Source organism: Apteryx rowi, unplaced genomic scaffold, assembly GCF_003343035.1.
Source record: "Apteryx rowi isolate R43461 unplaced genomic scaffold, aptRow1 scaffold_62, whole genome shotgun sequence".
In the NCBI taxonomy this organism is placed as follows: domain Eukaryota; kingdom Metazoa; phylum Chordata; class Aves; order Apterygiformes; family Apterygidae; genus Apteryx; species Apteryx rowi.
This window is the reverse complement of record NW_020450894.1, coordinates 1,830,431-1,855,882: the sequence shown is the minus strand read 5'-3', so window position 1 is coordinate 1,855,882 and position 25,452 is coordinate 1,830,431. Positions and strand designations below refer to the sequence as shown.

Genomic DNA, 25,452 nt, shown 5'->3' with positions numbered 1-25,452 from the left:
TAATTACTAGGCTTTGATATTTTCAGTAAGCTCAAGTTTGCAACTTAGTTGATATCTCAGGGGCAATGCTTCTCTTTCTAAACTACAGAATTAGTAATCATGTTGGTTGTTGCAGTTGTTACATAGTTGTTTTTTTTGTTGTTAGAAATACTAACTTGATTGATAAAAACATACTTTAAGTTGTTACATTTTCAGTTGTTGTTTTGTTGTGAGCATATTGAGTCTAAATAGTTACAGTATCTTAATTTTAAAGAAGCTCATATCTTTAGGTTAAAATTTAAACCAAATGAGAAAAACACTGTTCTGTTTTCATGAATAGCTGAATTTGAGGATACTTAATTTAAACTTGCATTATTTGACATGTTAAAAACAATAATTTCTGTGTGCTTATAACTTTGAATTTCTGGATTAACTTGAACTGCAGTAGCACATCACCTCTACTTCTTTACACTCCTGAAGATGAATAGGGGACTTCTAACATGGGGCTAAGTAATAAATAATATATGAAGTAGGATGCTTTCATCTAGATAGAGCAGAAAGCAAGGTTGCTACAAATATCTGCCTAAAGCCTCTGAATGTCCAATAATGATGTATTGATTGAAAACTGATGTGACTTTGAAACTGACAAAACTGGTAGCATTTGGTAAACTGTCCTCAAAAGCTTTGAGCCTGAACTGAATTCTTTAAAGCTGGATAGGCAGCACAATATTGAAGCAGAGTGCTTCTAATGATTGCTGGCTCCTGTAGCAAAAACTGATGTGTGAATTTTGTCAGATGTAACCATCCATTGCAAATGTCATTTGCAGTCTTGGAGAGGAAGTTACTGCTGGTTGAATTGCTCATAAATTCAGAATAGATTTAAGCCACCCAGGAAACTTATTTGAGGCATGGCTGTTTTCAGTTTTGAATTTGGTAGTGGGCTTCTGTTATGTTTCTGTTGGTGCTGGAACACAGCTACTTTATGTCCCCACGGGCTTACTCCAAGACTCTTTCCTCTCTGCATCACAGCCCAGGATAAGATTTGCAATTTTTGACTGGCTTTTTATAAGCATAAGTCTGTAAATGTATTGTCCATTAGAATGGCTGTGACTAAGGCTTCCTCTGTTCTCAGACTTTCTTATTTGTATGTTTATACTTGGACATGTTCCTATGACTTATTAGTGTAATAATTCTTATTTCAGCATACCTTGACGTATAAAATAACTCATCATCCAAATACTGTGTGTACAGCTTCAATTCTTTTCCTTAATTCATGGTAATCTTCTCTCTTGCAGATATTTCATGCATGGAGTTTGCAAGGAAGGAAGCAACTGTCGCTACTCCCATGACCTCTCCACTAGTCAGTCTGCCATGGTGTGCAGGTATTATCAGCGAGGATGCTGTGCTTACGGAGATCGTTGCAGGTAAAGAAATGCCATTGACTATATTTTAGGGGAGTAATTTCTTTTAGAGTCCCTGAGGAGAAAGCTCACAGAAAGACAATAAACAAATCTGGAAGTATTTTCCTCCTCCATTGCAACATCAACATTTTATAAAAATGACTTCTTTTTGCAGACTATCTTCTCTTGCTAAATATTGTAGTGTTTGCTTTGCTACATAAATAGGCAAAAGTGAGGCAAAAAGAGAGAAAAAAGGTTTTCATAAAATGCTGCCTTTACAAATTGGCCCTATATTATTAAAACATAACATCACCCTGAAATAAGGAAAAGCATGAACACAAAAAACTGATGCTTTCACAGTGTAACAAAGCTTTACAAAGGCTTAGGGATATTCTGTGTCATTTTCAGTCCACTTTATTAAAATTTTACGGCAGTCTTAACATTCTGTCAGCTGTTATGCATGAATAAATGTTTGCATCATGATTTTATATAGTACCTCATAGTTAGCTTTGCTTTCATGTTCATTATACAGTTACTATGTATAAGAAAGATAGCCCTCTGTACATCTGCCAGTGCTGCTTTCTTGAAGGTCTGCTTTTAAAATTTGTGCTTCACAGCTTAGGTTTCAAAGCTGACATTTGGTTGGGAGCATTTCTTTAATATATAAGAACTGTGATGCTTCATCTCTTTGTTTTCAGTCTGACACGAGGAAGATGAATCACAGTTGCTTAATTGTTTCATATAATCTCCATGAATTCATTCCCTTCCTCCTTGAAATCAGTCAGCAATTATCTAAGACTTCATGGGAAAAAAATCACAGGTCTGCCTTTGTAGTCTACCAGTTACTGGAAGACAGATTTTTGAGGGAATTGACATCTTCTTGGTGGTGGTGGGTAGGGACTTACAGGGTTCTGAGTAAGTTGCAAGAGGCATTAGATATAATTCTTAAAGTTCAACATGAAATCTGAATGAGGCAAGATGCTAAGATCTAGACAAAATATCAAAGAATCATTTACATTGGAGGGGACCTCTGGAGGTCATCTAGTCCAAACACAGCCTGAAAGCAGGGCCAACTTAGCTTAGGTTGCCCAGGGCATTGTCCAGTCAAGTTTTGAGCATCTTCAAGGATGGAGATTCTGCAGCTTCCCTGGGCACGTGCTCCAGTGTTTAACTACTCTCACAGTGACAATTTTTTTTCTTTTTTTCCTGATGCCTAATTTGAATTTACCTTGGTGCAACTTGTGTCCATTGATTCTTTCCCTATCACTGCACCTCTATGAAGACTCCAGCTCTGTCTTTTCTACATCCTCTTACTAGGTAGTTGAAGACAGGAGTATCTCCCTGTAGTCTTCTCCTCTAAAAGCTGAACAAACTTAATTTTTCTCATTGAGTGATACTGCATGTGTATAATAGCTGTAGGACCAGTTTTGGACATGCACAATTTGTACATTATGCAAGTTCAGTAATTGAAGTATGTTGCTCCATTTCCTACAAAATCATTGAACGCGTTCCGTTTCCTTAAGCAGTGTGGACAGGTTACACAAGTGGAAGAAGCACTTTCTTATAAAGGGTCATCAGTGACTTTCTCTTCCAAGCCAATTCTTCCTGCAAAATGGTGTTTTAAATCTTAATCAATTTACTTCCAGTCCATAAGGCTGCTGTATAGAGGTATTTCTCATCAAGAGTTGATATGTTTTAACTTGTTAGATATGAGCATACCAAGCCACTGAAACAGGAAGAAGTGACTACTGTGAATCCAGCTGCAAAAACTTACCCCTCAGTATCCTCAGACCTCGCATCACTCTCTGAAACAGCTGAAGGAAGTACTGCTGAGACAGAGGTTGAAAATACAAATCTGGCAGCTGCAGGAGTAGGTGCTGAAGACTGGGTGAATGCTGTAGAGTTTGTCCCTGGGCAGCCATACTGTGGACGTGGTAAGCTGATCATGGGATAACGGTAAATTCCTGTCATGGGTCAACAATTTATATTTAATGAGTGTATATATTTTAATGCTTTTGTTTTTGTTGAGTACAGTTATTCATACTTATGAATTGTTTAAACTGATCTATCCTTACATTTTGCCTGAACTCTCTGGCATGGGAAGGAGAACCATTCCACATCAGCTACTTTTGCTATCCTGATGTTCTAAAACTTTAGACTTAGACAGTCTCAGCATACCTGGATTCCTCTTGTTATGGGTCTGAATGACTTGGTGAATCTCCTTCTTTGAAGCTTAGTTTGCATATACAATAGGAGAAGAAAATAATGTTTGATGCAATTTGAATGTCACTGCGCTGGGAAGATAAATTGCTGCCTTTTGATTTTTTTGCAGCCTTCTAAAGGCTTTCCAGTGGAGGTGCAGATTCCTGTAGAATGAACTGAAGCCTAATGCTTGCTTTCATGAATCCCATAGCAATTCAGACTAGAGGCTGAAAATCATTGTCTAGTTACCTTTCTGAGACTTGACTTTATAATACTATGACAGTTTATGTTGAGAGTGAGGTTGAAGAAGCTCATCATGTGGGACCAGACTGTTTAAATAGCATACCTGTCACCTGCATTCTCTGCAGAAAGACAGCACAGAGACTTCAAATTTAGGTGGAAAAGTGAGCTGAATGTGTTTACTTTAGCACAGTTTTTAATAACTGGCTCTCTACAAGTGAAGACTTATGGCCATAATATTCAAATAATGGCTTGGATCCAAAATAGACACTTTATGTCCAGAAGAATTTGAAGTTGTGTCAGACAGTTCTCAGATTGTACTCCTTTGCCCCCACAGCACTACTCTGACTCTCAGATCTGAAAAGAGACATTACCTCTTCAATGTTAGAGGGTGCTGCTGGAGCCTGCTCTGGTTTGATTTGAGGAAGAATGGAGAGGAAGAGAATGGTCCAGCAGTGTTAACACTTAGCTAGTCTTGGAGAGAAGATAAATTATGAATGTGTTGGGTCTCTCTGTGATTTGATTGTAGTCCAAAGGAATAAAGACTTGCCTCCCACCTTTCAGTGTGTCACCTTACTGTCATAAAAGATACAGTTTCTGTGTTTGTTGAGCTGGGGGGAGGGAGGGATATATATATATATATATATATATATATATATGAAAATAATATATATATTTTTTAAAATCTCCTAATCTAAATGGAATAATTTGGATTGGAAGGAACATCTAAATTTCATCTAGTTCATTTCCTGCTCAAAGCAGAGTCAGCTAGATCAGGTTGCTCAGGGACTTGTCCAGTCATGTTTTGAATATCTCCAAGGATAGAGATTCCACAACTGCTGGGCAACTGTTGGTGCTGTTTGACTTCTTTCACAAAAGCTTTTTTCTAAAATCTAATTGGATTTTCCCTGCTTCAGCTTGTGTTCTGGCTCTTGCACTATTGCTGTGCACATCCAAGAAGACTCTGGCTCCATTTTCTCTGTACTTTCCCTTAGCTAGTTGAAGACAGCAATAAGATCTCTTCTTTAGGGTGAACAAATCCAGTTTGCTCAGTTTCTTTTCTTGTATCATGTGCTTCAGCTCCCTGATGGGGGGGTGGCCCTCCACTGGAATTAATTCATTGCTAGTTTAAACAGCCTGAGTTCTTTTAAATATATTGTCTAATCTTACACTTTACAGGTGTGCCACTGCTTTCTCCTTGAATTCCTGAATCATAAGAGCACTGTGTTACACCTTTAACCCACTTTGTCTTACTGAAGCAGTTCTATTTTTAGTGGGTCAGGCATATTTTTAATAGAAACTCAGGGCTGCCACAGCATAAGTAACATTCTCTTCTCTAAATCTTGTTGAAAATTTGCTTTGTTTCTTATCTTTTGAAATATGATATATTTTCATGTACAAATGGGCTCACCTGTTTCTGTACTGAGCAGTGCTATGTGATGCTAATTCCCATGGCAATTTTTTCTTAAAACTGCATGTTTAAAAAAAGCTTCCAGAAGCCTTTGCATTTTAGATTGTTTTCTAAAATGCTGAAGATTCAAGGTTGGCAATTTAACCTTGCATAGCTTAGGCTATAATGCTCATCTTTTATTATGAGACAAGGCATTCTGCTAATGCAGATGATTCTCTGATTTGGGACTGCACTTGATATCTTGAAGATGATCTTAATGCCTAGCAAAGAAAATAGTGACAGTTCCTCAGGCACTGGCTTATTGAAATACAGGTATACTCCATTTCCGTATTTGTTCTGCTGTTACTACTGCTGCTAGATATTCTGGAATAACTGAGGGAGAACAGAAAGGCAGAAATATAAAAAACGCTCAGAACTGAGTGGCTGAAGGTACTTGTCTTTGCTAAGTGTGTCCCAGTGTAAAAGCAGGTGTTGTGTAAATGGAAGGTAATGAGTTCATTTATACAGGATGACTTTCATTCAGTCATCTGAGGCATCGGAGATTTATTTTATATCCATTCATATGTTTTCAAACCAAAGATTTATTAGGAGGAAGTTCTTTCCCTCAAATTCTGGAAGTCTGAATTTCCAGGACAATGGTCATGGAGAAATATGGGGTTGGGGAGGAGGAGCAAGAGAAAAGAGAAACAGAACTGCAGATTATTCAAGAAGGTTGATCAGATTCCTTAAAGACTTTTTAGTCCAAAAGGAATGAAAAAAAAAAAAAAATAGACACTCTTGTTGAGTTTCAAATTCATCTACTATGATATTCTCATGTTTTGAGAGGCACCTGCTTGTGATTTCTGCACAGAGGGGGGATTAGGAGCAAGTTCATCCTTTAATAGCACAGTGAAGAAGTTTTGGGTGGTCACAGTAAGAGAATGGAAGATTCTGTTTTGTATCTGGTCCAAGACAAATAATGGTGCTGTAGAGACTCAGGATTGGTCTGGAGACACTATACTGGGAAGACTCACCAGCCTTTGAAACTAATATTCCTGACTGTCAATGAGTGATTTCTTGGTTGTCTTTGCTTTCTGAGGCAAGCAATGTGTATCTAACCCAACTCTCTTCCCATTCAGATTTCATCTATCGAATTTCTGCAGAAAGTGGAGACACTTGCTGTCTTTCAGTGTAGAGGAATTTACATTTTTCTTTTAAATGCTGGACCTGTCAACAGGAAGGAGCAGCTCAAAGTTATTGAGGATAGCTACTATTAGAATCTCCTAGCCAAATATACCTACCCTATTTTATAAACTGAAGCTGAGAAGGTTTCTTATGAAAGAGATTTGATGTTAAACTTTCTGGGGTAGATTTCATGGGCCTGAATGCTTTTGTTTTCCTTACTAAGGTATGTGGAACAAAAGTATTCTGAATAATCCTTTTAATAGCTGCAAATTTCAATGTGGCATAGACTGAAGCTGGAGAAGGCCTAGTACATCTTGAAAGCATATACTTTTTACTTTATAGGCACAGCTTCACCTTGACAGGTTAGGTAATATTTAATGCCTTACATGAGGTTTTTCAGAACTTAAGAGAAATCTCCCTCTCTCTTAACCTAGAAATTCCACTGTTGTCCATTTCAGTGGGAGCTAGTAACCACATTACTTTCAGAGCATTTCAGTTTTAAAAAGCTACATGATTTGAAGGAGCTTTTAAAACTTCTGTAGCAAAATTGTTACAGCTTTTGTGAGACTCTATATTAGCAAGTAGCACAGACTAGGAGAGGATACGTAGAATGAAACAGCTGGGCTCCAACACTGCACTCTGTGGGGTTGTTTCTTGGCTTGCTTTTTGCTTTGGATTAGCTCTGGTCTGGTTCCACAGGCTGAATGTTTACTAGCAGCTCAGGTGTGTTAGGTGAGCTCCTAGAGCATGTCTGTTGGTTCAATTTGATCCAAAAGCTATCTAGTTCACATACTCTGAAATGGTTCTGTGATGTGAGTCAAAGCACAGCAAGTAGGGATTGATCATACAGAAATTTGATTCAAAAGCACACTTCAGATGCAAATTAAAATGCTAAGGTTAATGCATCCTGTGAGACATACTCGCACATTATTGCAGGGAATTTTGGAATTGGCTTGGGTGTTGAGAAGGGGGGGTGCATGAAAGCCAATAAGGTAGTGTAATATAGTGTGCCATAGTCATAACTTTTGTACCTAGTGTGAGTTTAACCATATTGTCTGTGAAATGGAAAGTGGGAAGATACCTTTCCAGGAACCACTTGCTGGAGAATAGTGGTTTTGAAAATAGCAGACAAGATTGCAGTAGTATATCTCTCTCTCTCTCTCTCTCTCTCTCTCTCTCTCTCTCTCTTTTTTTTTTTTTTTTGCTTTCAAATATAATGCAGAACCATAGCAGATACAGTACAGTAGGTATAGGAGGTATATATGCAAGGCTTTAGATGATGGAAGCAGTGAGACATTCAGAAGTGGAAATACTGCTGTCCTTTCTATTTCATGGAAATGCAGCTCTAGCTGAAAGGAAGTGTCAGTGCTAAAAGAAGGCTGGAAGTGGGAAACTAGTATGTCATTTTTTAGCATATTTTCCTCCCACTTACCATACCATTCTACAGAAGTACCTAGAGTCATTATTAAAGATTGACATTTATAGAGCTGTATCTTACTGGATGGACATCTAGGCAACAAGAACAGATTGTACTTTTCTGTGCAAGGGTGATATTGTAGACAAGGCTGGGCTTTGGTACCAACATTGTGCTTGTTGATTGAAGGGTTTGTGAGGGTTTTTTGGTTATGTGTGTGGGTATTTTTTAACAACTGTTTAGATTTCTCTTTGTGCCAAGATTTGAAGCTCTGCTCTCTCCTTCTGTGGGCCAGCATTGGAAATCAATGTGTTTCTGTATCAGTCTTTGAGGATACGATTTCTCAGCCTTTGTTCTCAAAGCACCTCAAGTGATATATATATATTTTTTAATGAATAAAACACGTTCTGGTTAAGATTTTGACAAAGGATATCCTTCAGAGGAGTGCAGGAGACTTCATAAATTTTTTCTATTAAGAGCTTTAAATGTACATCTGATCTTGAAGTATGCATTTTGCAAGGATACAAGATTGCCTTAAGCAGAAGATCATCTTGCCAACCCCTTTAAAAGAAGTACTGTATCACTTGATCCTTTTGAAACTCAGCTGTATTTATTTGGCTGTTAGGTTTCTGGCCACACATACTGTGATCCACTAATAACTCTTCTTCCTCAGTTAGGGTCAAACAGGACTTCATAAACAGTCATGTTAAGCCACTAATAAAGTCTGTAACAACATTTAGAAAAAAACACATTGGTAAAATGACAGGGGAATAGAAACTCAGTGATAGTTATGGTTTTGTTGCTTCTCTTGAAAGTGGAGACCATGGATCCTCAAACAAATCCCAGTGAAGAGAGAGGGAGGGGAAAAAGAAAGTGTCAGTCCATAGGAACTCATGGGGAAATGAGGTAATGAGGATTTATTTGCTCTTTTGGTTGGGAACTACTTACTGAAAATCAGAAGGCTACTTACTGAAAATCAGTTTAGTTGTTATTCTGTCACTCACTTGTTTTTGAAAAATAAAACAGATTGATCTAAGATCAGCATGACTGACCTTTAAAGTTGAAGATGGTCCTATTTCTTGAGAGAAGTCAACAAGAAGCAGACTTGAACTTATTTTGAGAGTTAACATTTTCCTACACTAATCTTAAATACTTGCTTCTCCCCTGAAACTGTTAACTCCAGGACCTGATTTTTCAGTTTCTCTTTGTGTCCAAAAGCTAAGAGGCTAATAAATGCTTGTCATATGTCTTTGTTCCATGAGGATGAGAACTTTGTGTGTGAGCATGCAGTCTCTGGTTCTTTTTGGAGAAGACTCTGTCTTTCTTTACTTTCACTGATCCGACTGCTTCTCTGAATCTAGTGCTCAGAAGGCTCATAAAAAAAATTCCATTTTTATAGCATAGATGACTTTTCACTCTTGTAATTGCTACTGGTTATGTGAATGAAGTCCAGTTGCTGTTCATAGTGTTTACTCTGGTTTGATCCCCTCCATTTGTTAAGTTATACTAAGTTTCGAATTGACTTTTTTTGTATTGTAACTTAGCTTATCACCCTAATTATGTAATGATCTCAATGTTGTTTGACTTATGTTGTCACAGACAAGCATATGTTCAAGAGCTACAAGGAGAAGTGGTAAGCAGAAGCTATCTAAATAGAGTAGCGAGACAAACAGATTTCAGTTCAATTTAGACTTAGGTAGGGATCCTAGAAACTCTTGAATTTATTTTCCTTGGGCTTTTGCAAAATTGATGGTTAACTTAGAATGCTATGGAACTATCCTGAAGTTCAGAGTCTCTTAAAACTAGGCTTACATTCCTAACTCAGGCTGACCTTTTGATAAGGCCAGACTAGATATCTGTTTAGGAGGAAAGGCTTTTTGTTCTCGATTGCTCTTTTGACTACCTTCTGAATTGGGGGTTGATGCCAAAAATGAAGAAAAGCTGAGTCTGTTTGTATAAAAGAATTTTCTGAAGATGTTGCCTTAGTTAGATCCTCCTCTAGTTAGGACAGTAGTGTGTGTGTGTGTGTGGGGGGGGGTTGTTTTGTTTTTAATGAATATCTAGAATCGAGTTAGTTTGGCAAGAGGTGTGGTCAAAGCTCTTGTATTGTTAATACAGAATATGCATGGGAGTCTAGAAGTGAAAGTCATTTCAGCCTGAACAACATGCTAATCAACCTGTGCATAAGAAACTGCTGGTGTGGTGTTTCCAGACCGCATTAGTTATGCTGGATACACCTTTATTGCTTCAGCTATGCAATTTCTGGGAAAAAAAGCCCATTAATTTTAACTGGTGTCAAAATGCTTTACAAAGCAATGAGAGATTTGTAACCTTATTTAATTGTTACTGATCCAGAGTTTGTCTAAAAATATATTTAAATCACTGAGAACTAGTGAGATTTTCCAGTGCTGGACTTAGCCTGTAATTGGGTTTGAAACTCACCACTGAAACATTACCTTGATAGTTACAGCCTTGGCTGGACTGAAGGATGAACAAATCGCACTTAGAAATCCTTCTTGTTTTCTTGAGTGGAGAAAATAACTGTTCATTCAGGCTGAAGGCTTGTGAAACTTGGGTTGAAATGAACCTTGTTTTTTATTATGCTCTTTGGATAACTTGAGTAGGGTTACTCAAGGATTTCTTTACATTAAAACAATGTATTCTCACTCCCAGTGTTCTAAATATGAATATATTGCTTATCATCTTTAATTTTGTTCCCAGCTGCCCCTTCCTGCACTGAAGCACCCTTGCAGGGAATGGTGATTGAGGAAGAGTACGAAAAGCAGCAAGCAAACGTGGAGATAAAGAAGCAGTTGTGCCCCTATGCTGCAGTAGGAGAATGTCGTTATGGAGAAAATTGCGTTTATATCCATGGGGATGTGTGCGATATGTGTGGATTGCAGGTCTTGCATCCAGTTGATGCTGCACAGAGATCCCAGCACATAAAGGTAAGCAAACAACTGTCTAGTGTTAAACAGCTTTAAGTTATTGCTTCCTAGCCACTAATTCCCTTTCATTTGAAGGTGCATGCAGGTCAGGCAGTGAATGAAATTCCTGTTGCAAACTGGACCATTTCCTGTCAGGGCCATATTCAAAAGCAGCTGAGTATCCTTATCTATGCTAGGAGAGAAGTCTGTATGAAGATACTAAAGCTTTGTTCTTTGCCTAATAAAACTGGATGGTCTTTTAGATTGCTTTTCTCATGTTTAAAAGCAATGTTTGCACTTGTCTGAGGAAAGGAGTTTGAACTCTTAAGTTGATTGTTCCCCACTATCTGAGCTGTGTGTGGGGGGGGGGGTTTTGAAGATAAAGACTTTGCAACTTATTCATGTCTTTCAATGTAGAAAATGGCAAAGTAAACTTTAAAACTGAGTCTTAAAAACTTGTTTAGAGTTCATGAGGTGACCAGCTGTCTCTGTAGTTGTTTTCTTTGTCTCTCCTTTTCAGTCTTGCATTGAAGCTCACGAGAAGGACATGGAGCTTTCATTTGCTGTCCAGCGTAGTAAAGACATGGTGTGCGGGATATGCATGGAGGTGGTGTATGAAAAAGCTAATCCTAGTGAGCGCCGCTTTGGGATCCTCTCCAACTGCAGCCACACTTACTGTCTCAAGTGCATCCGCAAGTGGAGGAGCGCTAAGCAATTTGAGAGCAAGATTATAAAGTGAGGCACTTTCCCATTTCGATTGTGCTTTGTTACTATGGAAGAACTTAGTAACTTCAACAAACTCCCCCCTGCACAGAGACTGCATTTAAAGCGTACTAACTTTAGTTTGGAACTGAAGTAATTGTTAGGGATAATATTTACACTCTGATTTGGTTAATATGGATTAAGTTTGCAAAGCTCACTTAATGGTAGAAAATGACTTTCATTTAATTAGTAGTGTGTTGTCCAGTGGTTACTGTTGTTTACATCTTGGACACCCAGCCAGGATTCTAAAAACAGATTAACCAGTTCAGAATGTATGCTTCTTAATTCATTGCTGCCCTAGTTCATTAGTTAGTTGACAAACCATTTCTCCATTTAAAGGCTGTTCTAAAAAAAAAAAAAAAATCCAATCCAATAAATACAGAAATCAAACCAAAATAAATTTATTTAATTCTAAAGAAAAAGGAGTCTGTGTGAAGTGTTTTTTTCAAGCTTTTATGAGACAAGCTGACCAGCTGCCAAGTTGAGCTCTTAAAGAAGAGAGTTAAGGGTGTCTTCATGTGTAAGAGAAAATCTAGATTGAAAAGTCCATACAGCAAGTATGCGGTACAACTTTAAAGATGGATATATGCCATGTCTTGTTATATAGGAGAGAGCGCCCTGTAATGTGGAATTTTGCAGCACGGTCTGTTCATTCCCCAGGTCCTGCCCAGAATGTCGGATCACATCCAACTTTGTCATTCCAAGTGAGTACTGGGTGGAGGAGAAGGAAGAGAAGCAGAAACTCATTCAGAAATACAAGGAGGCAATGAGGTACGAGCACTGCAGCCTATTGCCAAGTTGAGACTGCAGAGATAAGGGCACACCTGGAGAAGAAGGGTGTTAATGTTAAGCCCTCTCATACCTCCTTTCCACCCCCACTTGTGAAGTGCATCCTTACCTATCCACAAATGCATGCAACCACACAGTCAATAAGCTATTCCTATGTACTTTGACCTCAGTCTTTTCCGTATGCACACAAAACACTGGTGGTATAGCCATAAGGTAGTACAAGCTTGCGCACTGTGAATCATCAGCGTCCCTATGCATGCATCGACCCACACACGTTCTGGGTACGCGCATTGTGTAATACATCATTTCTGTGCGTGTTTTACTGGCAAAATGTCTTCAGCTTCAAATGGTACCTGAGATCCTCTTGGACTATAGGTAAATGCAGTTCTGAAACCTGGTTGGGTCTGCTGTGAGTAAGGGTTGCGATATTTTCCTTTCCAGCAACAAGCCATGCAGGTATTTTGACGAAGGCCGTGGAAGCTGTCCGTTTGGAGGGAACTGTTTTTACAAACATGCATATCCTGATGGCCGCCGAGAGGAGCCACAAAGACCGAAAGTGGGAACATCCAGTAGATATCGGGTCAGTGCTGCTGTTTTTTTGTCCTTTCTATACAGAGACAGAGCAAGAGGGGCGTGTGTTAAATCAGCTACCTTGAGAGGTGGACAGGAAAATGTGAATTTTTCTGACTTTTGAGAGACCTCTGTAATGATGGATTTGCAGGAGGTGGTGGCCTAAAGTCAGGGAATGCTGGAGGCTGATGGGGCAAGAAAAAAATTTAAAAACTTTCCTAATACACCAACATATTTAAGTAGAGATGTTGGGCAGCTTTAATATGAGTGTGTAAGGGTAAATTCCACCAGAGGTCAGTATCTCCCTGAATGAAAAACACTTTCTTGCATGTTAGAAGGCACCCTGGGGGCTGAACCTTGTCAGCCTCTGGGAGGACTCTCACCTTGTACTGCTTGGTCACCTGGGGCAATACTTGTGTTCCACTTGCAGGCCCAGCGGAGGAATCGGTTCTGGGAGTTCATCGAGGAGCGAGAGAGCAGTGACCCCTTTGAGAATGACGAGGATGAGGTGGTGACCTTTGAGCTTGGTGAGATGTTGCTCATGCTGTTGGCAGCAGGAGGTGACGATGAGCTAACAGATTCCGAGGACGAGTGGGACTTGTTTCATGATGAGCTGGAAGATTATTATGACTTGGATCTATAGCACCTGTCAGTGGAGTGTGAACTGTTGTCTTGGCTTCAGGCAGTAGCTATTACCTGTGGTGTTGTGGCAGTGCCTGTGTTTCTCCTAGGCAGGCCTATCAATTCCAGGTGCTGTTGTAATAACTTTTACCCAGGGTTTGTCTCTTCCCATCCCATCCCGCCCTAGGAGTGTTGTTTTTCTCTGTTTAAACAAATAACAAGAAATAAATCTTTAAAATGTTAGTTTTTGTAAAAATGAATTTAACTGTCAGACAGTTAGCTTAGGTTTGTTGCTTCATCTGTGTACCCAGCAGAGTTCACCCAGTTCAAGGGTTAAAGTGTTTACAGGACTTCCACACTCATTTTGAAGAGCCCAGATACAAAAATGAGCAGTGGCCATGCAGTGGGGATGCAAATTGGCTGATGGCCTTTTTCCTGCTATGGACTTTGTATTGATATTTCCGACTTCAGGCCAGACATAAATACTTTTTCTGGCATCAGCTCCGTTCCAGCCCCCTCATGTACACATCTTCATTTGTGATTTTTGGTCTCTTGTTTACTTGCACATTACTATTACTACTGTGTAACCAGAACCAGGTGTGAATGTTCCGAGTTTTTACTGTGTTTAGCATGAAAGGAAAATGTCTTTGTGAAAGGAGAACTTTCTATGTGTATATACAGATAAATGTAGAGTTGGACATCAAGGGTAGGGAGAATCTGTATAAGTTAAAAATAACAAAACCACCTTTCATCCCCTCTTGGTGCATGAAGCCTAGCCTCCAATTGGACATGAAACTGGTTTAGCAATTGGTCTCAGCCCACTGTGGCAGATCTTAACTGTCAGGTATAACTTAAAAGATGGCACTCCCTAATAAACCAGCTCTCTTTCATGTGTATTATTAGGGTTGTCCAGGAGCAGAAATTCGGTTAGCCAAATAGTACACATAGTGATCCTGAGGAACACCGGAGAGGCCCCTGAACTGCATTGCTCTGTGAGTTTTAGAACTTCAGGTAACCACTTAAGCCATGGGCTTTGCAAGGAAATCACTGTGCCTCTCAGGTGGTTCAAGGTACATTTGCCTGTCAGCATCTGAGTTGGGCAGGTTGCCTGGTAAAGCTGTTCAGCTTATGTGAGTTACTGCTTACAAAGTCAGTCATGCAGTTTCTGGCTGTAATTGCATTGAGAAGAACTTACTTTGCCACCAAAGCTCCAGCACAGGAATTTTAACCTTGCATTACGTTAGTACTGGTTTTTATTGACTCGTGGATGCCCCGTGATCTGTTCTCCTGCTGCTCTTGTCCCCTAGATTGCCTCTCCTTTCACTTTTAAATGGAATGAGCAATTGTTCTGAAGTCTATGATGTATTGTTTTGCAGCTGCCTTTTGTAAGAAGCACTTTTCCCAAATAAAAAAAAAAAAATCAAAAAAATTAAACAAGAAGTCTGTTTATTCTTTTAAGTTGGAAGCTCCTACATTTCAGCTTGGTTTTTGTATTGCCATAATATAAAGGTGTTTATCTCTATTATTCTTGGTTCATGCATAATCATGTCACACTAATGTGGAATTTTAACTTGGTTATAACCTCTTTCCATCAAAGAGCCTCTAATATAACACATTCTTAACAGACAGCTGAGACTATCAAAGTACTGAAGGAATATAAGGAGTTACTAGTGGGAAAAGAGGTAGCTTGCCTTCCTGGAAACAAGTTCTGAAGTATGATATTAATTTTGTCCTGAACAAAATAAATTGCAGTTCACGTTCTATTAATGTTATGGAGTGATAGTTTCCTATTGAAATGCTGTTTGGACAGCAAGTCCAAGCATTGCTACAGGCTACTTCCTGGTAATCCGCACCCTTTGAGCCTGTATGTGTTCAGAAAGAAGCATTCTTCTGGGGAAATACATAAAGATAGAAGTAAATTACTAGAAATGTATTTAGACCTGTTGAGGAAAATGACTACAAACAAATTAACTGAACAGTCTAAGACCAGCTTCAGTCTGTTTAGGTTTTGATTATGTTTTTGCAGAAGCAAGTAGTGGGAGAGAAGAGTTTGAGCTTAATTTGCACAAATGCCATTAAAACAGAGACAGGAAACAAGAAGAACTAGAGGCTACAAAGTAGAACTAGTCTACTCTCCTATGTAGTGAACTTATTAACATCTTAATGGACAGCTATGTTCAAATGTATACATGTATAGTTCAACAAAGATGCCCTCTTGTAAAAGGGAGAAAGGTGATAGGCTTGCCAGCCATAACACATCATGGATCAGATTTCCTTTGTAATAGATCAGAAGTAGTACCTTTTTTTTGGTTGCACAATGCTGGATGCTGCTGCTTCTAAACTGTTTCTGTATGCATTAGAGGGGAGTTGAGAATACTTGACTAACTGATTTGCTATGGAGGTTGTTCTGTCCACCTACAAGCAGACTGATGTAGTCGGATGTATCATGGTGAGTAGTTACCATCAGTCTTTTTGCTCTGAAGCATGCTGTGGTTTTTGTTCTCTAAGTTAAAGAAGGAACTGCATCTGTCTTCAAACAGTGCTGCTGTGTGTCATTTTATAGCCTTTCTATTTGAATCCAGCTGTCTGTAGGCCTGTTTATAAGCTTGCTGTTGTGCTAAGATTTTTGTGAAACAGTGGAATGACTGAAAAAAGTAGACTTTGAAATGAGTGAGTTATATTAGTAGGCTGCTGTGTGGTGTGTTTTTTTTTTTTCCCCTTCCTCTGGAAGAAAATGAATAAATTCAGTAGAACTAAGACAAACTTTTAATGTAAAAATACCGAGGGTGACAACTTAGACTGTACTACACTTTCTTTAAATACCTAAGATAAAGAAACTAAAGAGCCCAATGAGAGTATTCCTGGTAGCGTCAAGATAAAGGTATAAAGATTCCATAAACTTCCACCAACAAAATCTTGATTTCAAAACAAAAGTATTTTTTCTAAAGATGCATGCAGTCATTTGAAGTACCTTTGCTTTACTCCCTATATAAGAATATATGGTTATGGCTTGCAATAGTTGATTGGAAATTCTGTATCTTGTGGTAAGTGCACAATTAAATACCTGCTGCTCATTCTCGTTGGCCTTGAACGCAATCATACAACCAAAGAGCGCTTCTTACAGCTGCTACTGGTTTAGTTCAACTTGGGCCTCTCCTTCGGTACAACTTCTGGCAGCGTAGCTATTTCCTGATTGTATTACAATATGTATTGTAATCTTGCTGGTGGGATGCCTGGCTCATTTAATGAATTATACAGTAACTCTTTCCTTTCACAGAAGGTACAAAATAAGTATGTGTTTGTAAGCCATACCTTGAGGATGTGAAGGGTGTCTCATTTCTGGAACAAAACTTGCATAGATGGAGTTATTAATTCTGCACTAGTTTAAAACAAAGAGGAATCTGCAAGTAGCTCATTAGGTTGAGGTACAATATAGGACTGTGCTGTATGGGTCAAGTTGCAACAAAGGAGCTTCAAAGTCAGTGTTCATCTGTGTTAGCATTAGTCTTTAACTGTGCATAGTTGTGATGCGCCTCATTTCAGGTAAGCAAAATTAAACAGAGTTGGCAGTGATTATGAGCTGTAATAAGCAGTGATGTTCATGGAAACCGCTGTAGCCAAGGACATGTGAGAAGAGGTGCAAATATGCTAGATTTCTCCCTCTACTTGTGCTGAGGCTGTTTGTTATCCATAGGTACACTATTTATCATTTGCAGTCAAGCCTGAGTCAACACCCACATGATAATGGCTTGATGTGATAGCCTAAACGGAGCCTGTACAGGTAGCTTAGTTAAGGTCAATTTTTAGAACAATGGCACTAAAAGTCCTTTCTAAAAGTCCTACCTATGTCAAACTAACAAGGTAAAAACATTAAGTGTGCATGTTCCTATTAAAAGTTGAAGTACTCTTTTTAAGTGCAAGGGGCTTTTGGCTATCTAAGCCCTCTTTCTAAAACAGCTCCCAAAGGACTCAGCCCAGCATTGCCTGCTGTAGTTCTAGCCCCTACTCACCTTGTAGAGAGTTGAGTGCTTAAAAATGGCTCCAGGAAGTCAGCACACAGTGATGTGCATTAAGCGCCTCCTCCCCCCTGCCCTTGCCTGGATTTGAATGTATCTTTCTGGGGATTAGGATATATAAAAGTCTGAACCTTGTGCCTAGTAGCAGCCCTCCTCCATCCACCACCACAGCTGGGGAAGAGCCCCTTTCACCAAACACTGCTGTGGTCAGAGCACTTGCCTAGCTGGAGGAAGGTTCAGCTTCAGTTCCCTGTCCAAAACAGCACTGCTGCACATCTCCTTTGTCCTGAAAGAAGTCTTGAGGATAGAGTTCACCTCTAGCATTGTATGGGGTAAATTCTGCTTAGTCTGAGAGGGGAAAAGAATATTTGGATCTTAAGCTAGTCTGTGCAGTCTCAAAGTTGCCTTCTTAATCTCCAACTATACTTAAACATGAATTAGAATGATTATAAGAGATCCTCAGCTTTCATTAAGAGCCTGTTTCCTATGTGTGAAGAAAAGCTTGAGCACATAGTTGCAATCCGATGATGCAGAAGCCACATAGCACTGCCTATGTTGACTTTCCAAGCAGTCAATTTCTGGGAGGTGTCAAAGTCTGCTCCACTTTGGAATAGGTCCAGTTTTTCATTACCCTGTTATGTGGATAGGTGCTGCCCTGGTCTCATCTGCTGTGGGTGCAATATCAGTGCAAGCAATGCAGAACAGCAAGTTAAAGGGACAGCTGAGATCCAAATACTTCTTCCAACTATGTCAAGTTAATAAATAAGCTTATCTTCACTCTGGTGGTGCAGCTCCTAAAACGGCAAGACCATAATAGATTTTGAAATGGCATTTGTGAACAATGCTATGATAAGCTGCTCTTCCTACAAGCCCATTACTGCCACTATGAAGAAGTGTATGGGGTTTGTACATGATGCTGGGAGAAGCAAACATTAATATAAGGTTCCACAGCAGTTAATGTATCTTTTAGTTAACTTGTGTTGGCATAGTGTACCTCCATCTGCTCTGCACTGGAGAAAGGCACAGTAGCAAAAGTTACTCTTCTGTAAGGTAAATGTCAGAGTAGGTATTTAAAACTACTTTCTTGAAAAAGTAGTAAGAAGCCTGTTAAACCTGTCAAAAGGAAAGGGAATGGTGCTGAACCAAGCACAATTGCAAGCCTGTTCTTTGTGATCCAGTGTTGCAGAGCTTTCTGGGGAGGAAGGGCTCACTCTGCCAGTAGCTCCATGTGTGCTGGAAGAGAATGGCAAGAGCTCTTGTAAGCTGGCTGTGCTGGATAGTTATCAGAACATCAACCTGCAGAAGCCTCCTCCATGCTGAAGGTAAGCAAAATAATGTGGACCAGGAACCTCTAATTAAGGTAGTAAACCAAATGAACCATAGAAAGGTTAATATTCTGGTAAGATCCTTTCAAGGATCAAGCCAAGATCCTTTCTTGGCTAATGAAAGGTAACAATACATACACAATGCTTTCTATTATTGTCTTTTGGAATATTAATATTTTCTGCAAATAATTTCTGAAATGGAACAAGATTTGCCTCCAGTGTCAATGTAGATACTAAAAAAAAAGTAACAGTTGTTACATGACAGCAGAGGAGGTAGTTTGTTTTTTAAACACATAGGAATATTAAATCTGTCTGATTGTTTTCCCTAGTGACAAGAGGGATAGAAAATGGTGGTTTGGAGGGTGGATTGTTACTTGTTCAGTTACTTTGAAAAGTTACTGTGTGTACTGTTGCTTAAATATGCCAATTGCATTCAATTATTAGGCTAATACAAAAGCAAGATGAAGTTAAGATAGAAAAAGCACACAGGTCAGAAAGAGGATACCTGAAGAAGATAAAGCTTTCTCCACAGTAGGCGGTAGCAAATGGTTTAGAAACTAGCACTGAAGATTTCTCCCTTGGTTTACAAGTAGCTGAATTAACATCTGCACTTGGCATCTAATAGCAAAGAACCTGGTCAGAGAAAGTGTTAATAACATATTAGAAATATCATGTGCAAGACTATAAATCAATGATCACTCAGTGTATTTTATTTTTTTGTGCTTCAAGATTTTCCAAACAATTTTGCTACATGTTTTTCCCCCACTTTTGAGGAATGGGGAACAGGTAAATTAAATTGCCAGCTGGTAAGTGGGCAGCTTACTAGTCTTTCCAGGGCTTCTTTGCATGTAACCAAACTGTATTTTATCAAAGAGTATGATTTCCTGTTCATAGTTTAACAGCATAAGTGATACTCTGGTACATGGGGAATGTGGTCAAAAAGCTTTCTCTGTGTAATATTTCTTTCTCCTTCCCTGTTTCCATCTACTGAAAAAGTGAAAGAACCTTTCTGCAATTCCCGTACATAAGGGTAGCAAGTTCATCTACACCAGAGCTTGCATTTGAGATGACCAACACAAAACCTTCTACTAACACCAAAATGTTCAGTTGGGTTAAGTTTCCAAAGCAATAGCGTGTGTACTCTCTAGGGGAAGCTCTCCCTTACTATTCCCTTACTCCTCTAAGATGAGGTTACATTACTAAACCATCCTAACCGTGACTAAGTTATACAGGAGTTTGAGTCCCCTTTACACCCCCTTAAAAATCTAGAGGCATACTCTTAAGCTGTCATTGGTCCACCACAGGAACTACAGCAGCTTTTGATGCACTACTTCAATCAAAAGCCTTATCAGCAGAAGGCAAGGTTGGTTTTAAAAGAAAAAAAAAATCCTTTCACCCCACCATTAATTTAGGCCATTACTGTGCACTTGGAAGTGTCACTACTCCTAGTACATCTACATAGCAAGAGAAAGATCAGTACTGGAGACAATTCTTACAATTAGAGAAAAAAAACCCCAACAACTCTCCTCACTGCCACAAGAGGGTTTTTGGTACCCTAGAATATCATATTCTGCCTGCTGTAAAACCCTGGGCATGTCTCTAGGCTGTCTGGTGAGGGAATACACACAGAGGTTATGAATTTGTGTACCCTCTTACAGGTGTTGGTATTAAATTCCTTGGGATGGGTGGTTACATGTCTGACACCAGGACCTCCCCCAAAATGGAGGGTTAGGCAGCAATGAGTTAGTACTGTTCATAGTCTGACACTTTAAAGCTAGCAAAGACTAAAGAGCTTGCACTAAAATAAACTGTGCATCTCAGAAAGCTCAAATCAATGCAGAGCTCTGGTGCAAATTAGCCTTCTGGCACAGCCAGAAAACCACTCAAGGATATAATTATAAGGCCATCGTGTTTACAGTCCTCTTTGGTTAAGGTAAAGGCTGGCAGCTTCCCAAGTCCTCTCAGCTCAGAAGTCCATGTTAAAGTATCTGCTGCCATGTTCAAAGTAACTTCTGCTAACAGCAGCAACACCAATCTCTAGAGATACTTACAGGTCAAACTGCAAGGTAGAGATATCAGAAAGATGGCTTGAGGCCACATAGCAAACTTCCATAACTTGAACAAAATCAAATCACACTGCCTCAGAAAAATGACAACTTCCAAATTCTTGTTCCTGAAACCTCTCTTCAACAGAGGCACTGGGTCTTCTCTGCACTTGGACTGGCAATCACTGGCCTGGAATCAAGATAGATGCTGCTTGGAGGATTCTCTCCATGAAGCTGTAAAGTATTTCGGGCCATCAGCTCCTTAGCCATTAACAGAAACACCTCTTCTATGTTTTGGGCTTCTTTTGCTGATGTCTCCAATACAGCTAAGAGCCCATACTTCTCTGCCAGTGTGCAGGCATCTTCAAACAGGACTTGGCGTTTGTCCGGTGAATCTGATTTGTTCCCTTAAAAGAAGGCAGATAAGTAATGAATTAGTTTAGTCTCTCCAAAATTTTCTTTAAATACAATATATAATTCCTATTATTTCACAAAACCAGTTTATGTTGGGAATAAGTATTATTGGAAAAGCAAGATGTGAACAGACCAAAGCCAAGAAAACAGAACATGCAGAGTAGCTGTAGGTTTATCAAATTAATTTAAAAAAACAAAACAACCCCCCCCACTGTGGTCATCTAATTATTTGCCATAGGTAGTGATGTCAGAGGATTATTTAGAAGTAACTATTTGTCCCTACTCCTTTTTAAACATTGGAAGCATTTAAGTTAGATTAACTGTAGTGATTGCATAGAGTAAGTCAAAAGAACCTTGCATAAAAGTTTATGCCTCATTCAACTTTTAACAGAAGCCACATGTGTTCTGCTACTGTCAAGCTACTTTGCCACATTTCAAAGTGGACGCTCAGCACTGAGGATCTGGAATGTTCTTAGACTAATTTAGATCTCTTCTTTAAAAAAAAAAAACCCAAAGAACCTGCACAACTGTTAACAATCGGATTTTAACATGACCTATTTCTACAAGTCAGTCATTTTAAGGTAGTGTCAAAAGAGACAGCTACCTTAATGCTTAAGGTATATACTTAAGAAGCTTCTGTATATATAGTTGAAACACTCACTGAAAGCAATTTAGCCAAAAATGACAAAAATAACAGAACACCTCAGATAAGACATCTTTGCATATTTTTATGTAGTTTCAACACTTGTGAAACAACCATCAGTTCTGGTACATACAGTGTTTGACAAGCCTACATTCATAGTCTCAAGGCAGCCTTTCATTAAATTCAAGTCTTGAATTTGAAGACTGAGTAAGGAAACTTTTCCCCAAACAACTCCCTTCAGTTCAAGGAGATAAACATTTCCCCCTCGCCCCCCCAACACACACACACCCCAGTACCACCATCCTTGCTTGAGGGATATTTGCTTTCTTTAAAAAAAGAAAAAAAACAACAACAAAAGAAACAACAAAACATACACACACACACTCATCCCCTTCCTCCTCCAGTTCCAGATGGGAAGGTTATATTTCTTAACCTTTCATAGCAGAAAGATGTGCTAAAATGACTACATCTAACCAGATGTATAAGTAGTTCTTGCTGGAAGCAAGTAAAACATAAACAGCATCAGCTTTGGAAGAAAGTACTGATCAATGTGGATCCTTGACAAAAACTTTAGTTTTATTCATTACAGAACTTCTTTCTTAAGAAAAAGCCCCCACTACACACAAAAATAGGTCTCATTTTTTAAATTCACAGAAAAGGTTAGAAAAAACTTACCAAAGTCAAGTGACTTATTCATACCAAACACTGCAGTTATGTGCGGGTCAGGATTTGTTATTTGTTTCTTCAGAGGGAGAAGAGAAGAACCGTTTCACCAAAGCAGAAGTAGATAATTTGCTAGGGGCACAAGCAGGAACTTAGATCGCATGCCTGCTGTGCTATGGGGCTCAACACTCCAGATCCTGAAGAGCCCCTTTGGTCTACTGCTGCATGTGTTGTTGTTGGCACAGTGCCATAGCGGAACAGGCACAAACAGTGGAAGGTAAATAAAGGCTCTGCCACTTTACTGTGTCAGTTCTCTCATTTCTGACCTCTTCCTCAGGGGAGGGAAGAGCAATAACTATCTGAAACACGAAGGAAAAGAACCACCCTGCTTCCTACCAGCTCCAGTCTCAACAATTTCTACCCATTCCTTTCCTCAAAAGGTAAAACATGTTGAGTGTGTGTTGGATAAAGTGGGAAGAAGGCAAGCAGACACCTTAGTGCTCTGCAAAAACCATATCTCTACCTACTGTCTTATCTAGTCGGAATCCCATTACAGAGCAATGCACATGCATATCAGAAGGACAGAGAGGGAAGATGAGAAGAAGGAGTTGTGTTGCTCTGTGCATGCCTCTTCTTCACCTTGAATTATCAAGCTGTTACACTCTTCCTGCACATCAGGAATATAGGGTCAGACTTGCTTACTGCAAATCTAACATCAGCAGAGTTGTCTCTGCTTGGTAGACTAGCAGCAATTTTGTTACATTATTCCAGCTTAAAAGGAAGAAGTTCTTACAGTCTGCAACAGAAAAAAACCCCTAAATCACCTTTTTGGCTTGGTCCTGTCAAGATCAGGCTGTGACTTTCCCCCATTTTAAGTTTAGGTCAAATTGCTACATATACTGATCTCTTATAATTAAAACTGTGTTCTTTAATGCATAGTTTGTAGATGCTTAAGTAGTGTGCGTGGAGGGAAACGAGAGGAATTTTATACCTACACGTTTAGAAAAGGCCAAACATCAGAATATTTAAAGTTAGCTTCCTACCAATTAACATCATGACCAAGTTTGCAGCACCATATTTTTCAATTTCATGAATCCAGTGAGGAATAGATTCAAATGTGGACCTCCTAGTAAGGTCATAGGCAAGAATGGCCCCATGAGCACTCCTGTAATAAGACTGGGTTATCGTCCGGAAGCGTTCTTGGCCAGCTGTGTCCCACACTTGGATCTGCAAGAGAAAGGATAGAAGTTGTGATGACTTGTGAATGCTGCTTCCTATGCATTTGCCATCAAGAACTATGGTTTCTGAAACCACTGGCCCTTGTCTCCAGTACAGCTAGACTCGTCCCAGCTCACTCCACTACACCTCACCGTGACTTCACCTTGTCCAGATCTGAAAAAGGTCTTTACATACTTATATACACTTTTATGCAACCTACACAGACAAAAGAGCAAGCCATAGGAGTAACCCCAAATTTGGCAAACAGGCCAAGAAACCCAGTTTCAATAATTATACTAAGGAAGAGGTATTAAGTGTCACAGCCTTTTAACAGAAAGTGAAAATGGGTAGAGGAGCCCTGGTGCAGGGCTGGGCAGAGTGAAGGAAGTGGCTACATAAGGCATTACAGAACAGGCCATCTGCACACGGAGATAAGTTCTGGCTAACTTTTTCTTCTGATGTCCACCTTGGAAATCTTCATCCTCCCTTAGGTCAAGTACTCATCAGGGCAGAGTCTTTGAATGGAGAGCCCTCTGTTATTTCTTATTTAGTTCCCCAGATTCAGCTCCCACATCTCTGAAAGAGGGAAGAGATACACCCCTCCTCCCTTCCAAGCCAAAACCAGCTTTCAAAGAGCTCCACAAAGAGCTCCACACAGGCAAGATGCAAGCTCTCCCAACAGGTTAGGCCAGAGCAGCCATGAGATCAAATATGCACCCAAATGAGGGTGACAGCCTCCCCGGGGCATCTTTCTGAGGGAAAGCTTCCCCTCAGTGTGGTTCCTGAGCAGAAGAGCAGGCACATTTGGACTGCTCCCTTTGCCCAGGCTGAGCAGGAGACACTGTGCTACTCCCTTCAGAAGGGAACAGGCCAGGCCAGTGTTGTGGCAGTGAAGCACAGATGGGAACAGGTGCTGCCCTGCCCCTGCAGCACCTTCCCCACCCCACTGCTCCCACCGAGCACCTGGGGCCTGTTCCCACAGCTGACCTTCACTTTCTTGCCATCGATGTCCAGCGAGCGCACGGTGAAGTCGACCCCGATGGTGTTCTGCTGCTTCTCATTGTACTGCCCCGTCTTGAAGCGATGCACCACACAGGTCTTCCCCACATTGGAGTCCCCAATCAGGATGATCTTGAACAGGTAGTCGAAGGCCTCATCCGCGCCCGAGTGGGAGAAAGGCATTGCAGCTCCCGGGCGAGCCTGCATCAGGGGAGCAGAGCAGTGAGGGGCTGCTGCCCCGGCCCGGCGGGGCCACCGGAGACCCCTGGCCCGGCCCCGCGGCAGCTCTACCGCCCCGGGGGGGGGGGGGCCTACGGGGCTGCCCCCACCGCCCCAGCCGGGGGGTTGGAGCCGGGGAGAGTGGGTGCTTGCTTGCTTGCTTGCTTCCCTGCCTGCCCGCCTGCCTGAGGAGCCGGGAAAAAGCCTCTCCCGCAGGGCTTTCCCTCCCCGGACCTGCCCCGGAAGGGCCCCAGCGCGGCCCCGCTCACCTGCCAGCGCTCACCTGCGGCGCCAGGTAGCTCCGCTTTGTACCCGCCCGCCGCCGCCGCCGCTCTCGGGGGCCGGCGGGAAATGTAGTCCCGGCCCAGCCCGGCCCGGCCCGGCCCTGCGGGCGGAAGAGCGGCGCCCGCGTGACTTCCTGAGGGCCGGGC

At 40.5% G+C, this 25,452-nt stretch overlaps 2 protein-coding genes across 9 annotated transcripts in view; one reads left to right on the top strand and one right to left on the bottom strand.

Moving 5' to 3' along the window:
• Positions 1–14,893, top strand: part of MKRN1 (makorin ring finger protein 1) — a 22,346-nt gene extending 7,453 nt beyond the window's left edge. Inside the window, exons 2-8 of one of the 2 annotated variants that reach the window (XM_026083856.1) lie at positions 1,275–1,403; positions 3,087–3,313; positions 10,532–10,758; positions 11,258–11,472; positions 12,160–12,270; positions 12,730–12,868; positions 13,289–14,893. In XM_026083856.1, coding sequence (XP_025939641.1) covers positions 1,282–1,403; positions 3,087–3,313; positions 10,532–10,758; positions 11,258–11,472; positions 12,160–12,270; positions 12,730–12,868; positions 13,289–13,501 — 1,254 coding nt within the window. In that variant the 5' untranslated portion in view covers positions 1,275–1,281 and the 3' untranslated portion in view covers positions 13,502–14,893. Of the gene's footprint in view, positions 1–1,268; positions 1,404–3,086; positions 3,314–10,531; positions 10,759–11,257; positions 11,473–12,159; positions 12,271–12,729; positions 12,869–13,288 lie in introns of those variants that run through there. The other variant, XM_026083855.1, reaches the window with a different exon arrangement.
• On the bottom strand, positions 13,939–25,393 carry RAB19 (RAB19, member RAS oncogene family). Of its 7 annotated transcripts, XR_003256354.1 has the most exons (7): positions 25,305–25,393; positions 24,791–25,003; positions 23,629–23,812; positions 20,872–21,272; positions 19,326–19,453; positions 18,707–18,728; positions 13,939–18,632 (listed from the first exon to the last, which is right to left on the bottom strand). XR_003256354.1 is itself a non-coding variant. In XM_026083858.1 (4 exons), exons 2-4 carry the CDS (start codon positions 24,983–24,985, stop codon positions 21,007–21,009), a joined length of 645 nt encoding a protein of 214 aa, XP_025939643.1. In that variant the 5' UTR covers positions 24,986–25,003; positions 25,291–25,393; the 3' UTR covers positions 19,509–21,006. The 7 variants fall into 7 exon arrangements, 2 of the variants coding, with proteins under 2 accessions (XP_025939643.1, XP_025939642.1); XR_003256353.1 differs by having other exon boundaries at positions 13,939–18,289; positions 18,609–19,453; XR_003256352.1 differs by having other exon boundaries at positions 13,939–18,728.
• Positions 25,394–25,452: the final 59 nt, after the last annotated feature.

What these genes read in the sequence shown, in the direction of transcription:
- RAB19 (XM_026083858.1), bottom strand. Translation starts at nt 24,985, where the DNA reads ATGCCTTTCTCCCACTCGGGCGCGGATGAGGCCTTCGACTACCTGTTC. An exon ending in TCGATGGCAAGAAAGTGAAG is followed by an intron (nt 23,813 to 24,790) that starts GTCAGCTGTGGG and finishes TTTCTCTTGCAG; the next exon opens with ATCCAAGTGTGGGACACAGC. An exon ending in CTTGGTCATGATGTTAATTG is followed by an intron (nt 21,273 to 23,628) that starts GTAGGAAGCTAA and finishes CCTTCTTTTAAG; the next exon opens with GGAACAAATCAGATTCACCG.